This window comes from Emydura macquarii, unplaced genomic scaffold, assembly GCF_026122565.2.
Source record: "Emydura macquarii macquarii isolate MOO-44397 ecotype Brisbane River unplaced genomic scaffold, CSIRO-AGI_Emac_v2 contig_2676, whole genome shotgun sequence".
Lineage (NCBI taxonomy): Eukaryota > Metazoa > Chordata > Testudines > Chelidae > Emydura > Emydura macquarii.
In genome coordinates this window covers 37,374,311-37,389,990 of record NW_027132813.1, presented here as the reverse complement: position 1 = coordinate 37,389,990, position 15,680 = coordinate 37,374,311, and the positions used below count along the sequence as shown (strand labels likewise).

Genomic DNA, 15,680 nt, shown 5'->3' with positions numbered 1-15,680 from the left:
CTCCTATGGTTAACTATTCTCTCCCCTCTCCTTGAAAGGAAGAGGGTTGAGTGCATTTTCAAATTATTAGGCATAGGAAAAAATCACTGCAGCAGGCACTGTGCTGTCATAGCCTAGCACAAGACACAGCAGCTGTTTTTTTTCCTGTGGAAAATACTGACCTCTTGTGGTATGACAGCATTGCACTGAAATTCAGTACTCTTTTTAAGAGCATTCAAATAGAGTTAGATAACGATGAGTATGTATTTGGGCAGTTTTGCCACTATTTGATAGGTAGTAGAGATGGAGGGAGAACTAGAATCCTCCTACTGGAGACTATTGAAGTTTGGGAGTTTTTTTTAACCCTGTGGCACAGCATGGAAGAATTATGTACAAGTTTGGCTTTAAAACCCCAAAATAATTGGGATCTGACCTGAGGATAGGTATACCCCTTATTACAGAATGGAAGTCAATGCTATGTCACTGTACCCCAGCTTTGATTTTTTTTTAAAAAGAACAGGCCTCAGCTCTGTGATATTTCAGGGCCTTACAGCTTCCTTGTGTCTCTTTAGACAGCTGATTTTGAAAATCTTGGCAAAGTCAAGCTTCTAAATAAGGGACCTAGTTTTGGCAAGAGCATTGAATAGTGTGTACAGCCCTTGTTGTCAACAAATGCTGAGCACTTTTGAAAGTCAGGTCACTGGCTTAGAAGTTTATTTAAGCATCAGATAACAGTCTTGCTTCTGGATAGTGAGGACTGAACTATCCTCTAGTTCCCTTTGGGGAGGAATAAGTCTGCTCCTGTCACTCCTGCTGCTCAGGCTGGGGAATGAGAGACTGGCTTTCATCCACAGAACAATCTAGAACTTGGCAGCTGCATATTCAAGACATTGTGTATTGTGCTGGAGCCTAGCTCATATTATGATGCAGCAGTCCCAGGAGGGAAGTTGGTTCTCCAGATCAGTGTTCCAGGTTTTATTTTCATCACTTAATCTGATGACTGGCACTAATCAGTCACATGGACCAGAACAAGTCATTGCCATCCACAGGTAGACTGGTTCAGATGGAGACGGGAAGTGATAAGAGAGCAAGCTTACAGAGGCTGAGCAGCCATCAGCTCCAACAGGAAACAGGCCTGTCAGGTTCTTTTCATTACCTTCAGAGCTTCACACTTTAGTCTTTTTTAAAGTCTATTTTATTCTAGTACAATGACCAGAGAAGTCATAACAAAGATCCCCCTCATTAAGTAGGATCGCAGGCACTAAACAAACAAAAACTCATGTGCAACATACCCTTAGTTTCAGACAAGTAATTTTAATGAAGTTCTAATTTAAAATTATGAAGAGCTAGTTTAGAGGAAAGGCAAGTTAGGGCATTTGTTATACCGACACCAAGTTATTTGTAAATAATCTGTTTTACATTAGAGCAGGGGTACCGTGAGGATTAGGTTGGATGGCAAAGAAAATAAGGTGGACTGCAGATTGCCTAGGTAACCAGAAAAAAAGAAGAAAGGAGAACTCTTTCTGATCCTCTATACAAGTGCAATATGGGTAAGTTGCCCAGCTAATTTACTTCTGGTTTTCAGTTGACTTATTTGCCTAACAAGAGGCAGGCACTTGCTTAAACTGTAACCCTTTTCAGGTTTCCTCCAGCTTAAGCCTTCCATACTTCCCCAACCCGTGCATCTAACTTCAGTAGCAAGCAAGTTCCATGCATAGTGAGATACCAGCTTTATTTACATGCCAGTTGTCTACAGACACACCTTCACTTACAAAAAAAGAATCAGACATATAGAACTGACAATACAGGGGTCGAGAACCCAGCCAAGAACTAAAATAAGTTTTCTTGGAGCCACAGCACTATTCATTTCAGCCAGCGGAAATGTGTAGGCGATACAGGATTGTTCAAGTTTCGTTGAAAGGAATAGGCCATTTAGCTCAAAGGTAAATAAGAGGCAATTAAACTCAGTCAGCATAGATTTGATTTACAAACGTTCAGATTGCTCAACAAAGATTTTATAAGTCTCATTTGGGTTGGCTCGCACTTGTGATGTCCATTCTGGGGGCTTGGCTCGGAGTTTTGGCTGGAAGGGGTCTCGGATCAGGTGGTCACCAAGGTTACTGAGATCAATAGAAGGTACAGGCAACTGAGTCTGTGTTGAAGAAGGTGTCCCATTTGGAACAGGCTCCTGAATATAAGAGTTCTCCTTTTTGTGTCCTTTCCTGACTATGGTGCAAAGACTGATTGCCACCATCACGAGGATGAAGATGAAAAATACTGTAGAACCTACCAGAATTTCCATGTAGCTGAAGATGCCACCAATACCTGAAAAGAAAGAGGTCAGTCTATATATTCAGCCTCTGGGCATAGTTTACAGGTCATGTGTTGAGAGGCCAACTGGAGGTGGGGCTTTCAGTCTGAATGAGACCCACATTCAGAATGACCCTTCACCCCAGGCACTCTAGTCATACTAGGTTCGACTTCCAAAAGCACCTAGGGCTGACTCCCAAGTCACCCTATTGACTTTCAATAGCTCAAATTCCTTTTTCAAAAGTGACTTTGGAGGTTATTGGATGCAGTGTTCTAGAAGCTGTGCTGCTCCCAGAGTATTAGAGAGAAGTTGGATGAGGTAGAAGTTGGTCCAATAAAAGGTTACCTCTCACCCACCTTGTCTCCCTTTGGAGCTATTAAAAAATAATCAATGGGACTTTGGCTCCTAAGTCACTTAGATGGCTGAATTTTACCCATTAACTATATGTTCACTCCATTACAGGCCCTTTTGAAACAGCTGCTCTACGCTCTGCTATAACTGCAAAGAAATCCAGTTGCACATTCTAGAGAGTGCCCTTATTGCAATGTCTGCTATGTCTCCTCATTTCAATCCTCTATCTGGGAGAAGAATTTAGATCTATGGTCGGTTTCCAGACCCAGCATAAAGTTTTACTCTGACTCTTCATGGGATAGTGTTCCAGTGGCAAAAATCACCACCAATACTTCAATCCATTACAATTTGAGGCCCAGCTTATCTAGTCCAGTCTCCTAGGGGATGAGGGGTGCTCACCCAGTAGCACCTGGGCATGGATTTCAACTGCCCATTTATTCTTTACAAATCCCACTGAAGTGTTTAGAGTGCATTTTGTTCTCCTTCATTTTGGAAGGACTCAGGGTATTTTGGTTAAGGATAGAACTGGATGAATAAACACAATTCATGAATATTTGAAGGACAATACCATTTGCTTTGTTTTTGGCAAAGGCACCTAAAGCAGGCTGGGAATTTCATTGAAACTATTTGGCAAACATTCATGAACATTTCAGAAGTCAATTTGTGACCAGTTAAAGGGCTAAATTAACTTATTCAAAAGTGATTAGATTAATCAACTTTAGCTATAGTCTGGCACATGTGTGCCGCCACCTGTTTTTGCTTATGCCAACAGACTAAAGTAGTAGTGATTTGCACACTAGAGGAAGTGGAAGAATCTTAATGCCTTTCTTGTTGTCTTCTGCAGAGTTCCACTAAAATATTAACAATATCAAGGCAATATGAGGGTAGTGCTTAGGGTTCCTCAATCCCATTGAGTAATTCTTTTGCAAACCCATATGCCAAGTTCAAGCAGTAACTCTGCAAGAATGTAGCAAGAGCCATAGCAACTAGATTTCTACAGCAGATGAAGAAAAAAAGGATTAGGAATGTACATCTCATAATTAAGGGAGTGACTCCAGTCAGCACACAACAAACATGCCAAGCAGAGCCTTGTTCTGAAAGCCAACATGCTGGATTTGAAACACTATTTTCATGTACTGGCTATTATCTCACATCAGTAACCCAACTAGCCCTTAAAGTTTGAGACAACTTTGTTCCCCAGCCTGCTCAGTGAAGTGTATATAGAGGATAGTTACAGTTTTAAAAGTGAATCTGGTTTTCAAAAGCTCAGGGGGTGGGGGAGTGTCTTCCTTAATTACTATATACACAAGAGAATCTTGTTCTGAACAATGGCAAAACTAACTAAATAGTTTAAAAACAAAAACCCACTTTTAAACTAGGGCAAACCTCTATCAGCATTCCTCAGTTTAAGAATAGCTTATTTCTGCTAGCCTTAGATCTATTAGGAATCAGTTTAAGATAAGCCAAAGTAGGAGTTCTACCCTCCTCAGAGAATTTAGAGTGCATCTGACATGGCCAGCACTGATTGGTCCTGCAAGGGAAAAAAGGTTCCTTGCTCCTTGGTTCAGAGCTAGGTACAGATACGGAATTCTATCAGCAATTGAGTTATTTCTGAATCAAACTTTGTTAATTTATATCTAAGTGAAGATTCATAGTGATTAGTGTTACAAAGGACTACATTTGAGAGATTAGCCACTTACTGTGAAGCACTCTCTTCAACCAGGTATAAGTGGCAAAAAATGTTACAAGTACCTCACAGTAAGCATATGACTACCAGTTCCTTTGGCATAGGTTGTAGCAACAATAATTGTGTGGCTCCAATATATACACGTAGTATTTGAATACCATTTCAATACACGTGAACAAAGCTGCATCGTTCGGATGTAGCGCTGTTCAAAGAAAGGAGAGAATTATACTTGCTCATATCTCCTCTACCTGATCGTGGAATGCGGACACACAGCGTGCCAGATTTTGTCGGAGAACGATCTTCATACTCTTTTTTACAGCGACATAAGTAAGTGCCATCTTCATTGAGGCAGTCTGCCTCATCACCACACATTCCAATTCCATAGTTGCATTCATTCACATCTGCAATGGATAGAATAGGTGCAGCAAGTCTGCCATAAAGCTACACAAATGCTTCTTAAAGAGGTTTTCCTTGAAAGATCAAGCATCTTGAACTAAAGTGTTATTTCCACCCCAATCCAGTTTTTTTTAAAAATAATCTACAGGCTACATAAGAATCAAGTTATGTACACATCAGTGCATTGCTGCAAGATGACTTTACTCAGGCTTTCTTTTTCCCAAGCCAGATCTATCATGTTGATTGTTAAGCCTATTACAGGGAGCAGCAGCAGCTTTAAACAGTCCAATAATGCAAAAGCACATACCTCTAACTGATAATAAAGCCAGCTGCAACTTCTCAGCTCCCACAGATTTGCCAATGAGATCATTCAGTTGAGAATGGAGTAAAACAGATGTATTCCTTTCCTCTGGTTTTAAGTGTAACCAGAAAGTGAGAGTTTGTTTTAGGTCATTTGTCCTGCATTAAAGCAAAGTAACTTCAGCTAAACTAAGGAGGGAAACATCCATCTGTGTATATGTATTACTGAACTGGATTCAGTAGCAGAAAGTCATTCTCCATCTATCTATAGAACAGGTACTGCGTGCTTCCTCAGATACATCTCAACCCTAGAGGGACTACTTCTGAAGGAGAGAGAGATTAGTTTGTTATTTACTCTTTCAGTTCTTGGTGAGTGGCAATTGCGACACCTCTCTGTCGAGCTGGATTAAAACCACTAAGTTCATTTTACCTAGGCCACAGATCCGGCCATTAGACAATAGCTTTCAGTCTCAACCAACTTTGGTTAGGTTTCCTTGATGGGGGGGGACCCCAAAAACCCCACAAACTTACCCTCAGAGGCCTTCTTCCATTACCCTCTGATCTATTTCAACTAGAAACTGGGAAGAACTTTTAGAATAGTTTTGTTTTAATTCACACTGATAAAACTTCCATGCAATGCTACTTTAGGCATTAATTTCAGCAGTCTCATTCCTATGGGATTACATACTACAGCCAATTTGATGTATACAAAAGTATTTTCCTACTCTATATATATATATATATATATATATATATATATATATATATATATATATATATATATATATATATATATAACCATAACCTAAAGTAGAAGGCTTGCTAGGTCTTTGGCAGATGGAAGAGGGATGGCAAAGTTAATTTAGAGACTAGTTCCAAGTGCTTTCCTTTTATGAAGAATGACAGTTATACATAAGACGCTGCATCAATTGCATTTAATTAATTTTGAGTAGGTGTAGGTGTCACCTAATATTGGATTATTTATAATCAGACAGCCATACCTTTTGATTTCCTTTATCTTGATTTCGTTGACACTGCTTACTAAGAGTTTCAGGTTCTTTTGTATCTGCAAAGCAATAGAATCACCAGGGTTGATTTTCATAAGGGGATGGGAAATGCTTAGCCAACTACAGCCTACTCTGTCAAGCCTATTCTGAACAGACTTCTTTATAAAGATAGAAGTCGGTATTTTAGTGGTTCTATAGATGGAGTGGCTGCTCAGGGAAAAGGAGAAGTTAGTCACCAATCAAAGAGGAATCTTACAAAGGGTATAGGACCCCCATCTCCTAGACCAGTTCTCAACTTTTTCATACCAGACCATCCCTCAACTACATTTAGTTTGGACTCCCACGCCCCCATGTGGCAATATGAGAAGGGGATGAGGAACTGCATCCCCCCCAGTACCATATCTTGGAAAACATTAAATCCTGTAGTAAATATGGGGCAGCTGTTTTTACTACAAACAATAGGCCAGGATTCTGTACCTGTTTCTTCCTTGCAGTGAGTCAGGCTAGGAGGTGAAGGCTGTTAGACTAGTTTGTGAATGCCAAACACCGAATTTACCCAACAGGAATTTACCCAATTCCAGCCATGAGCTACCCAGCCACTAGAGTGGCACACACCCCTAGCATAGACAAACAAACCTTCTATCTGCATGGGTGGAACTTATTGCTGCTTGACACTAAATAAGCTGTACCCTCCGAAGACAGCAGCTTTGCCATCTACACTAGGGATTTACAATAGTGCAACTATACCAGTAGCAAATAGTATAAATCCTCAGTGGAGCCAATTTACCCAATCTGGAGTATACAACATATGGCCGGGTCTTACATTTCAGATATTAGGCCACAGAACTGACCAGTTATAGCTTCATTCCTACAGGGGGAGGGGAGGGGGTTGTCTTCTCAGACAGCCACATGTGGCAGCCTTGAAGGCAAACGTTTGGATGTCCGCTCTCCTTAAATAAGGTAGTGTTGCATAGTAACTACTGTTGCAGTTAATTCCTCATAAATGGGAGCTAAGGCCATAAACTGATCTTAAGTTGTCTGAACGTTGATCTTTGTTTCATATTCCATTCTATTAATTTGTAATTTTATACTACTTCAAAAGTTTACCCTAGATTAAGCACTCCATCAGAAATGCACTGAGGCAAGACACTGGATTGGACACTAACATTAGGTTTGGAAGAAAATTAGTATATGGTAGCAAGTTGCATAGGAAGTGGCATTTATAAAGGTCACTGGGGTATGAAAATGGGGACACTCGAGAGCCACAGAGGGAAAGTGCACTGGAATGATCTTTTTTCCAAAGGCTGTTCAGTAGGATAACACATTCAGTGCCATGTCTCCCATCTTACGTGAAGCTTAATGGATTCCATGACAGCCTTTTTCAGCTCATTTCCACTCCATGGGATCCATCCCTTGTGTTCAATTTCACTAGTTACTTCAAGTAGGATATCTGTCAAAAGAAATAAAACCCATAAGACCTTCGCAAGTATCTTCAGTTGTACTGAAGATATCTGTGTAATTGTGATTTAAGTAACTGTTCTGTTCGTGGTTGCCAGCACACAGCAGGGGGAAAATAGAACACAGCAAGAACAGCTAAGCCAAGAACATTCTTGAATAAGTGAGTGCCCTATTAATGTTATTTTAAGCTGAAACTTTTAGAAGTTGTGCCATAGACCGAACAAAATGTTTGAGACAAACACAAGTTGAACAAGTTTGGCTACTATTATGCAGCAATACTTGCATAACACTAACATTACTCCTTTCACCCAGAAAGATTGACTCAAGTGTGCAGAGCATGTAATAGGTATCCTTCCACTCACTACCAACAATGCAGTCTCCTTTGGGATGACAAGCTGTTTAACACTGGTACTTTGGGATAGGAAGGGAAAATGCCTCTTCAGTAAAGCCATACAAAAGGTGGTTTAGATAGGTAGAATGCAATTACCTCAATTACAATTTGGATAGGATGGCGAAAGTTAAGACTACCTGAATGCACTGTTACAGGTATATTTATTCAATGACATTTACCCTCTTCCTATACATTCTTACATATTAGAAAAATTAGGATTTTGATAACATTTTTTGCAGGTTGGTTCTTTGGCTTACTGCTTGCAATCTGAATTTATAGCTGTTTCTCCTAGCTGCTTTTGGTCATAAAAGGCACAGGTTGTTGTATCTGTTCCCCAAATAGATGAGCATAATTTGATTGGGTTTCTGCCTCAAATGGTCTTGAAAAGCAAAATTGACTTTTCTAAGTTAACTTTCTCCCAACCATCAGGCTAGTAAAATATCACACTAGTCATAGAAAGCTAACAAGCTCATGAACACAACTGAGGCAAGTTCTTAGGTATTCATGGAAAATTTTTGCAGTATCTACCCAAGTTGAGTTAATACACCTACTTTTAGGAATCATGCTGTGGGATCTTTAAGATAAGCAATCAAGTCTTCCTTTTAAAAAGGCACAGATGAAATACTAAACATTTCACGCTATCCAGCTCCCACAGAGATCAGATACTTCCAACAAGTTAAAATTGAAAGCGTATTACATTTTTATTGGCAGACTGCATGAATAACTGATAACTGCATCTTTCTATGGGTGCTAGTTTTGCCATAGTTTTAAAACCAAAACTGCACAGGTTGGTGCATAGAGCTATTGATTCACCCACAAGCACATTCCATTAGACACATTCCACTTTAATAAGCTCTTTCTTGTTGCAGGCAAATCCTACTTATTGGACCTGTGCTCCTTGGAAGTCCTTTGGTAGCAGTCAATTCCCCAACTGGAGTCAACCTCCTAAATGTAACTAAATTAGGGAGCTCTAGGGAAGATTGTCTCTCCCTATTGAGTTCCCAAGGGCAGGCGGGCACAAGCCCACCTGCATCTAGGGGCCCCCACCCCAGCCTAAGGGAAGGAGCCACTGGACCCAGGTCTCAACTGAAGTCGTGGGATAACTAACGAAAAAACAAGGACAGGAGTGAGGGTCACATGATCAAAACAGGGAACCAGAGGGACACACCCAGCAGAGAACCCCGGATAGTACCTGCTCCTTGAAGGCATCCAGGGAGCCCAGAAGGCCTAGGAAACTCTGCCCAGAGACATATCAGGGAAGGGGTGCGGGGGTGGAGGGGAGCAGAAATAGGCTCCACAGTTGCAAAGCACCTCCCCATCCAGCATCATCCTCCTAGTATGGCGGATGGCCACCTTGGCCATTGCCAGGAAGAGGTTGACTAGGTGGTCTCATGACTTCGTGGAACCATGGAGAGGACATGTACACAGCAGAAGGTGCAGGGGGAAGTGCAGCCAGAACCTCAGGAGAAGGTCCTAGAGGAGCCAAAAGGTCTGCAACCAGGCACACTTGAGATAGAGACCCATGCACACATCTCTCTTGCTGTAAAAGGGGCAGGAGTGTGTGTGTGGGGGGGAGGGGGGGGGCGGTTGGGGAAGAATTGCACCAGGTACGTGCCCATGGCTCTGCAAAGGAGCCGCCAACTAGTACTCCCGGCAGGCTGAGGGGCCAGATGTCTCCAAATGAAAAATAAGCAACAGGAGCAGATTTAAAAAAAAAAAAAAAAAAAAAAAACTCATAAAAGGGGAGGGAGAAAAGATGTTTCCATGGAGATGAAGAATATCAAAGGAACAAGTTAGTTGCTAATGTCACATATAAACTCCCCTCTATCCCCTCCCCCATCCTCACAGTCATCAGCTGCTTTTTATTAGTTCTATAGTGCATTGTAGTCTATGGTAGGATACAGACAATTTTATTGTTCATATTTAGTCATTAAAAACCTTGCCAAGTCCCGAGTTGTTATAATTTATGACTATTAGCTGGAAGCGAGTGGTTATTTTCCCCTCTTTAATCTGGTTTCTGGTCAAAAGTTAATGCTCGTAGCATGTGTCAGAACCTCACCCATGATAAAAAAAGCTTCCCCTGCCCAAGTCAGTTACCTCCAGGGTTGTGCTGGGATTCCAATATGGTGTCATTTTCAAGCAATGTGAAGATGGAAGTCATATCTGTCAGGATGGAAAAGAGAGGCCAATTTAGTAGCCTTTGAGTAAGGCTAAAGGGGAAAGAAAAAAAAAAAAAAAAAAAGAAGTTTTACAATTTAATTACACCTTTAGTAGAAGGTGGCCATTTTGTGCTAGTGATACTTTATAAAGAAGAGGCCTAGTGATCAGGTTATGCAGTCTGAGGTGTTTCTGCAATGAAGAATGCAGAGACTGTGTAAGGAACGGGAAAAAAGGAATGACAAAGTTACACAGCAAAAGGCTAAAGAGGTTTTCCAGCACCCCTTTGAAGTTGCTAGAGTAGCTCTGCACTGAGGACAATGCTATGGCACAAGTTCTACTTATTCAACTGAAGCCTGGTGCCGTGCACTGGATCTCTACAATGGGAGGCCAGTAAACTAAGGGCTTGTCTACACAGTTATACAGTTTGGAGTCAAGCACAGGATTTTCCCACTCACCTGCAGCATCCACACGGGGGAGCTACAGCATAGCACTTTGGTGCTGCTCAACTATTCATGATCCCTTAATCCAAACGGCAGGGCAGTGTAAGCATACCCTCTCTCCCCCTACCTCCTGAAGTGGCAGGAGTAGGAGATTTTGGACTCCAGTGAACCTCCACTTCTAAGATGTCAGTTATAAAGTTCGGTGGGGTGGAATTACAAAAACCTAACCTGTCAATTTTGAGACAAATGAAAGTGGGGGTTTTAGAGAAGAGTTAAAAAACCAAGATAAATGCAGACTATTGCAGTTTTAACAGTGGAGAGTCTGTATAAGAATCTCTATGTATGGCAGAAATGTAGGCCCAAGTCCTGTGAAACTCTAAAATTTCTGAGAGAAGCATATGGGCCTAGATATCTAGCACATAGCTGTATCTGAGGAAGGAAAGTTAGGTACAGAAGAGATATATAGAAGGAAGTGCTGTTTACATTCAGAACAATGGGGATAGTGAAAGTCTTCAAGTCAAGTCACCCAACACTTCCCTAAGTTATTTCTGATCCTCACAGGAAGCATCTTGCAGAAGCAGTAAGACAGCTACATCCACATACACTAAAATAATGTCTTGGCTATTGCCTTAACATGATTAAGATCTAACAATGCAAGTAGATAATCTGACCCCATAAAGTTTGTTTAATTAGACCAAACAACTACTTACCGAAGGAATCTTTTTCATGTTCTACTTTCAAGGATGCTATATCCTTTGTCACCACATCAGAAGAGGGATAGAAAGGATGCAATTTTGTGCTAGTCATCAGTGGAGGTTCTTTGTCTTGGGTTATTGGCGCGCCAAAGTGTGCAATATCAGTAGCTGCCTTTACCAATGGGCCACTTCTGGTGCTGCTCAAGAGAACAGGTTTGGATTCAGTAGCAGTGGTATCTGCATGGTAACTGCTAGATGCAGTCAGAGGAGAGACCTCCAACGTGTTGTTTAGGGCTACAGTCACCAGCCTAGACTCTGTTTCAACAAATTTCTTAGGAGTTTCCAAAATAAGAGGCTCAAGTTTAATATTTTTGAGGGCAGTAGCTAGCTTCATGTACAGATCACCTTTGTTATTTCCCTTTCTGTGTGTTTGATGTTCAATAGAATTTTCTTTAATGCTTCTCTCCAAGTTCATCACATGCTGTAGCTGACCACTTACTTCTTGACCATCCCTGGTCAGCCTGGTGTTAGACTGGAAGTCTTCCACAAAAGCAGCAGGGTGACTGGCCACTCTCTCATAGTTCACAGGTTTTGACTGGAGTACCTCTCTCTCTGTGATCACTGCAATTCTAAAGCTTTGAGAAGAAGTCGTTTGAATTTTCTGCTCTTCCCATATGCCCTGTAGAGATTGCAAGCCATGAGGAGAAGTAGAATTTCTAAGAACAGCTGGTCTTGCATCTGGCTGTAGATCTTCCATACTAGCTGGTCTCCCAATAATGACTGCATCATGCCGTGGTCCTACTGACTTGCTTGTAGTTTTGACATTTTGTATCACCACAGATTTTGGGGCCTCTTTTAAATATAGAGTCTCAGAGAGCAGGTTCGAGTGGATTGTTGGCCTGTGAATAAGTTTCCTGAAAGCAATAGTTTGCTCTTTATTTTGGCTGTTTAGCCTCAATGTATTTAATGCTGGAGTTGTCATTAGAAAGTCAGAAGGTTTTTCTTCCCTCCTACTGTTTTCATTACCCAAAGATTTCATAGACTGCTGCCACTTCAGGACAGGAGTGCTGAAGGTCATGTTGTCTATGGCTTTTAAAAAAGGGATGAGTGTATTGTTCCAAAGGATAACCCTTAAGAAAGCTTCCAGGCTTGTAGAGCTGCCATTTTTGTCCCAACCTTCTTTATCTAACATAGGCAGCTTGTTAAACAGTTGATTTTCATTATGAGCTGTACTGGTCTTTATGAAATCTAGAAGACCTCTGTAGTGTTTCATGGAGGATTTAGGGTAGAATCTGATACTGCTGTACTTTGTTTTCCTAGTTGTTTTCTGAACTGGCTCTTGAGAAGCTGCAGTATCATTTGTAGATCTTGAAATTTCATAGTCTTTGAATACATAATACTGTCCTTTAAAATATTTGTCTTCCTGGTTTAAGGAATTGCTCCTTGACAAAAGCACTACATGGACAGCCAAAGCCTGAGTAGCAAAGATCAGAGTACCTTGGTTCTTACAGGCATAAACTACTTTTCTTTCCACACTTGAAAAGACCCCTTGAAAAATTAATTTATCTGGGTTTTCATCACAATCTTCCTTCCCCTGAAATCCTTTTATGTAAATCAGGATGTGTTTTTGGGGGCCTGCCCAAATGGTCCAGTTACACCAGATGTTGGTTTGAATACCACTAAGTGTTGGAGGGGAAAATTTCCCAATTTCCTCTTTCAAGATGACATGGCAACTTCTTACAGGAAGATACACCAGCAACCATGGTAATTCCGGTTCTGAGGAGGAAGGAGGATGCATGGAAAGAAAAGAAAGTGAATCAGTAAGGTCAATCTTCATTCTAAAGCTTTAAAGAAAAAAAATCCATTCTTACAAGCAAAGCTGATTTCTTCAATCATAGGATGAGACCTGTCTGAGTACATTCTTACTGTCAGGTTGTTTTTCTACCTTTTCTCTTAATTGTAAAGAAGAAGAAGAAGAAGTTTAAAGAGGCTGTGAAACTATTACTAAGGCTCTTATTTAGCTATGCAAACTGTATGGTTCTGCCAGTTCCCCATGCTATTTTCTGCAGTTAGCCTTAATTTTGATGAAAATTCTCATGGTTCGCGATAGAGCTGGTCAAATTATTCATTATGGCTAGTGACAAGTTGTCACTGTACTTTTTTTAATTGTTTCGCCAACTCTATAGTTAGGTAGACTGCTGGGTAAGTCATTTGCTTGATTAATTTAAACAATCAAGTTATGAATAATTATTGCTCTTCAGTGAGCTCCATTTATTATTGGCAATATCCACCAAGAACTGTGCTAGCTGGATAGCAAGAAAGAATATGTCCCCCAGGTCTTCAGGATCTGGCAGTAGTGAAGAGGTTAAATGAAAGACACTTTGCCACTAACACCTAAGACAAGACTCTCTCACTCCCAGGATTGATGGGAAGAGAAGTCTGCAGAGGAGCAGAGGGGGGAGGAAAAAAAAAAAGCCTATCAAGCTCCCTTTTTGGTTGATTACAGGAGGGCACAAAAGGATCACACTTCCAGTAATGCCGTTCATGAGTCATGACACCACTGTGATCTAAAATTAGATTGGTTCTAATAGAATAACTTAATTGCGGAAAGAGAGACAGACAGAATCAAGATGGGCCGTTAAAAAAGGACACATTACCCTTCAGACTAGTGGGTGAGTGGGAAGAATTTTGGCATGTGGGCTGTCTAGTTATTACTAAACAAAACTCCAGATCACCACCCCCACACTGTTAGAATCCAGGCATTAGAGTGCCTAAGCTATATTGCATGTTAGTGCAAAGAAACCCCTACATTTCAGATTTCTGATCAACTCATCTGCTGAATTGATCTCCATTAACAAGAATTGGAAGCTGGTAATTACATATGTTGCACAGCAGCCATAAGCATTCAGCATCAGATGACCATATACAGAAATTTCTAATTCACCTCAAATACCATACTGTAATATTGCTAGTGTAGTGTAGTTATAACAGGAGGGGGTGATAGAATCCAGTGCCCCTTCCCGCACGCCTCAATCCAACCACATGGTTGTTCACAATGATTTAAATGCCAGGAGACACCAAGATTTACCCAGATACACAGAGTTAAACATACCAATATAGTTCAGGAGGAGTCTTGCTTCTGAAGTTGATGAACTCTCTGATATGGGATCAGAAGAGGATTGGAAAGGATGTGCATCTATGCTCTCTTTCAGTGCCAGTTTCTCAGCTGGAGTGGGAGCATCACTGTATGCCGGAGCAGAACTGAGAGAGAAACTGCTCCATTCAGTGGTTTCCTGCACTTCGTGGTGTGTGGTATCTGGGAATATTTGTTTCAATGTTGTGTTACTCATCCCCTTTACGGGCTCAGTCAGTATAACTTTAGTATTCATCTTTATGCGCTCCAGAGATGGAGTAGCCTTAGTGCTAGAGGTCATAAGACCATTTTTAAACATGAACTCATTTTGCTTTACTCTATTCATCCTTGTTAGCAGTAAAGGTGTTTTAGCGAGGTACTTACTTAAGGAGAAAGTTTCTCCAGTTGTATGGCCTTCAGAGCTAGAAAGTCCAAGCTCAGGTTCTGGTTTTATGGCTTGCAGCTTAATTGTGTCTGAGAAGAAACTGCCAGTGATGAGATGTGTGATTAAATTCCTTTCATCAACCTTTCCAGGTTCTGCGGTGTCTGCCTCATGGATGCTCTCCTTTCCCTCACCTTTTAGTATTAATCGTTGGACACCTATTTTCCTTTCTTTAAGAAAGAAATTAAGAGACTCTGTTGTACTTGGGAGGCTACACCTATGTTCTGTAGCAGCTGGAGCTCCACAGTCATCACTGTGCAGCTTTGAGTGAGGCTCACCTTCCAACAGGTCCTCCATCTGAGTAGCTGGATGAAGCAGCACAGTTGTACTTCGATGGATATGATCTAGGGCTGTGTCCGTGTCAATGAAGTGGGTGCTTTTTGTTCTCAAATGGAGAACATCTCTCAGTGCACTAGCTCTCTGAACAGCTGGAGGAAGGGATGCTTCTCTACTTGCGATGACAGGGTCCAGTTCCATAGTAGCCAGAGGAAAGATCACTTCTGTACCTAGGGAGGGGATAGGCCCTAGTTCTGAGGCAGCTGGAAGAAGGGATGTTTCTGTACTTGGGAAAGGGGTGACAGGCTCCATATCTGTGGGAAAGACAGAAAGGGGCAGTTGTGTGCTTGGGAAGAGGACAGGGCCCAGTTCTGAGGCAGCTGGAGGAAAGGATGCATCTGGATGCAGGAAGGGGATGACTGGTTCCAGTTCTGTCAGAAGGATAGGAAGGGAGCTTTCTGTACTTGGGATGAGCTCCAGTTGTGAGGCAAATGGAGGAAGAGCAACTTCTGTGCTTGAAATAGGCTCCAGTTCCATTACCAGGTCCCCCTGCTGGCTGCTTTTCATGCCCAAGTGGAGCACCTCAGACACATTTACTTTTTGAGCAGCTGGATGCAGGATCAGTTTTGTACCTGGAAAGAGAGCTGTTCTACT

At 41.4% G+C, this 15,680-nt stretch overlaps 1 protein-coding gene across 1 annotated transcript; it reads right to left on the bottom strand.

The window, feature by feature from the left end:
• Positions 1-971: 971 nt before the first annotated feature.
• Positions 972-14,689, bottom strand: LOC137164375 (uncharacterized). The gene is made up of 8 exons (XM_067565217.1): positions 14,288-14,689; positions 11,191-12,951; positions 9,978-10,043; positions 7,381-7,481; positions 6,026-6,090; positions 5,032-5,183; positions 4,577-4,729; positions 972-2,304 (listed from the first exon to the last, which is right to left on the bottom strand). The coding sequence occupies exons 1-8, from the start codon at positions 14,652-14,654 to the stop codon at positions 1,964-1,966; spliced, it is 3,006 nt and encodes a 1,001-aa protein (XP_067421318.1). The 5' UTR covers positions 14,655-14,689; the 3' UTR covers positions 972-1,963.
• Between the last annotated feature and the right edge of the window lie 991 nt (positions 14,690-15,680).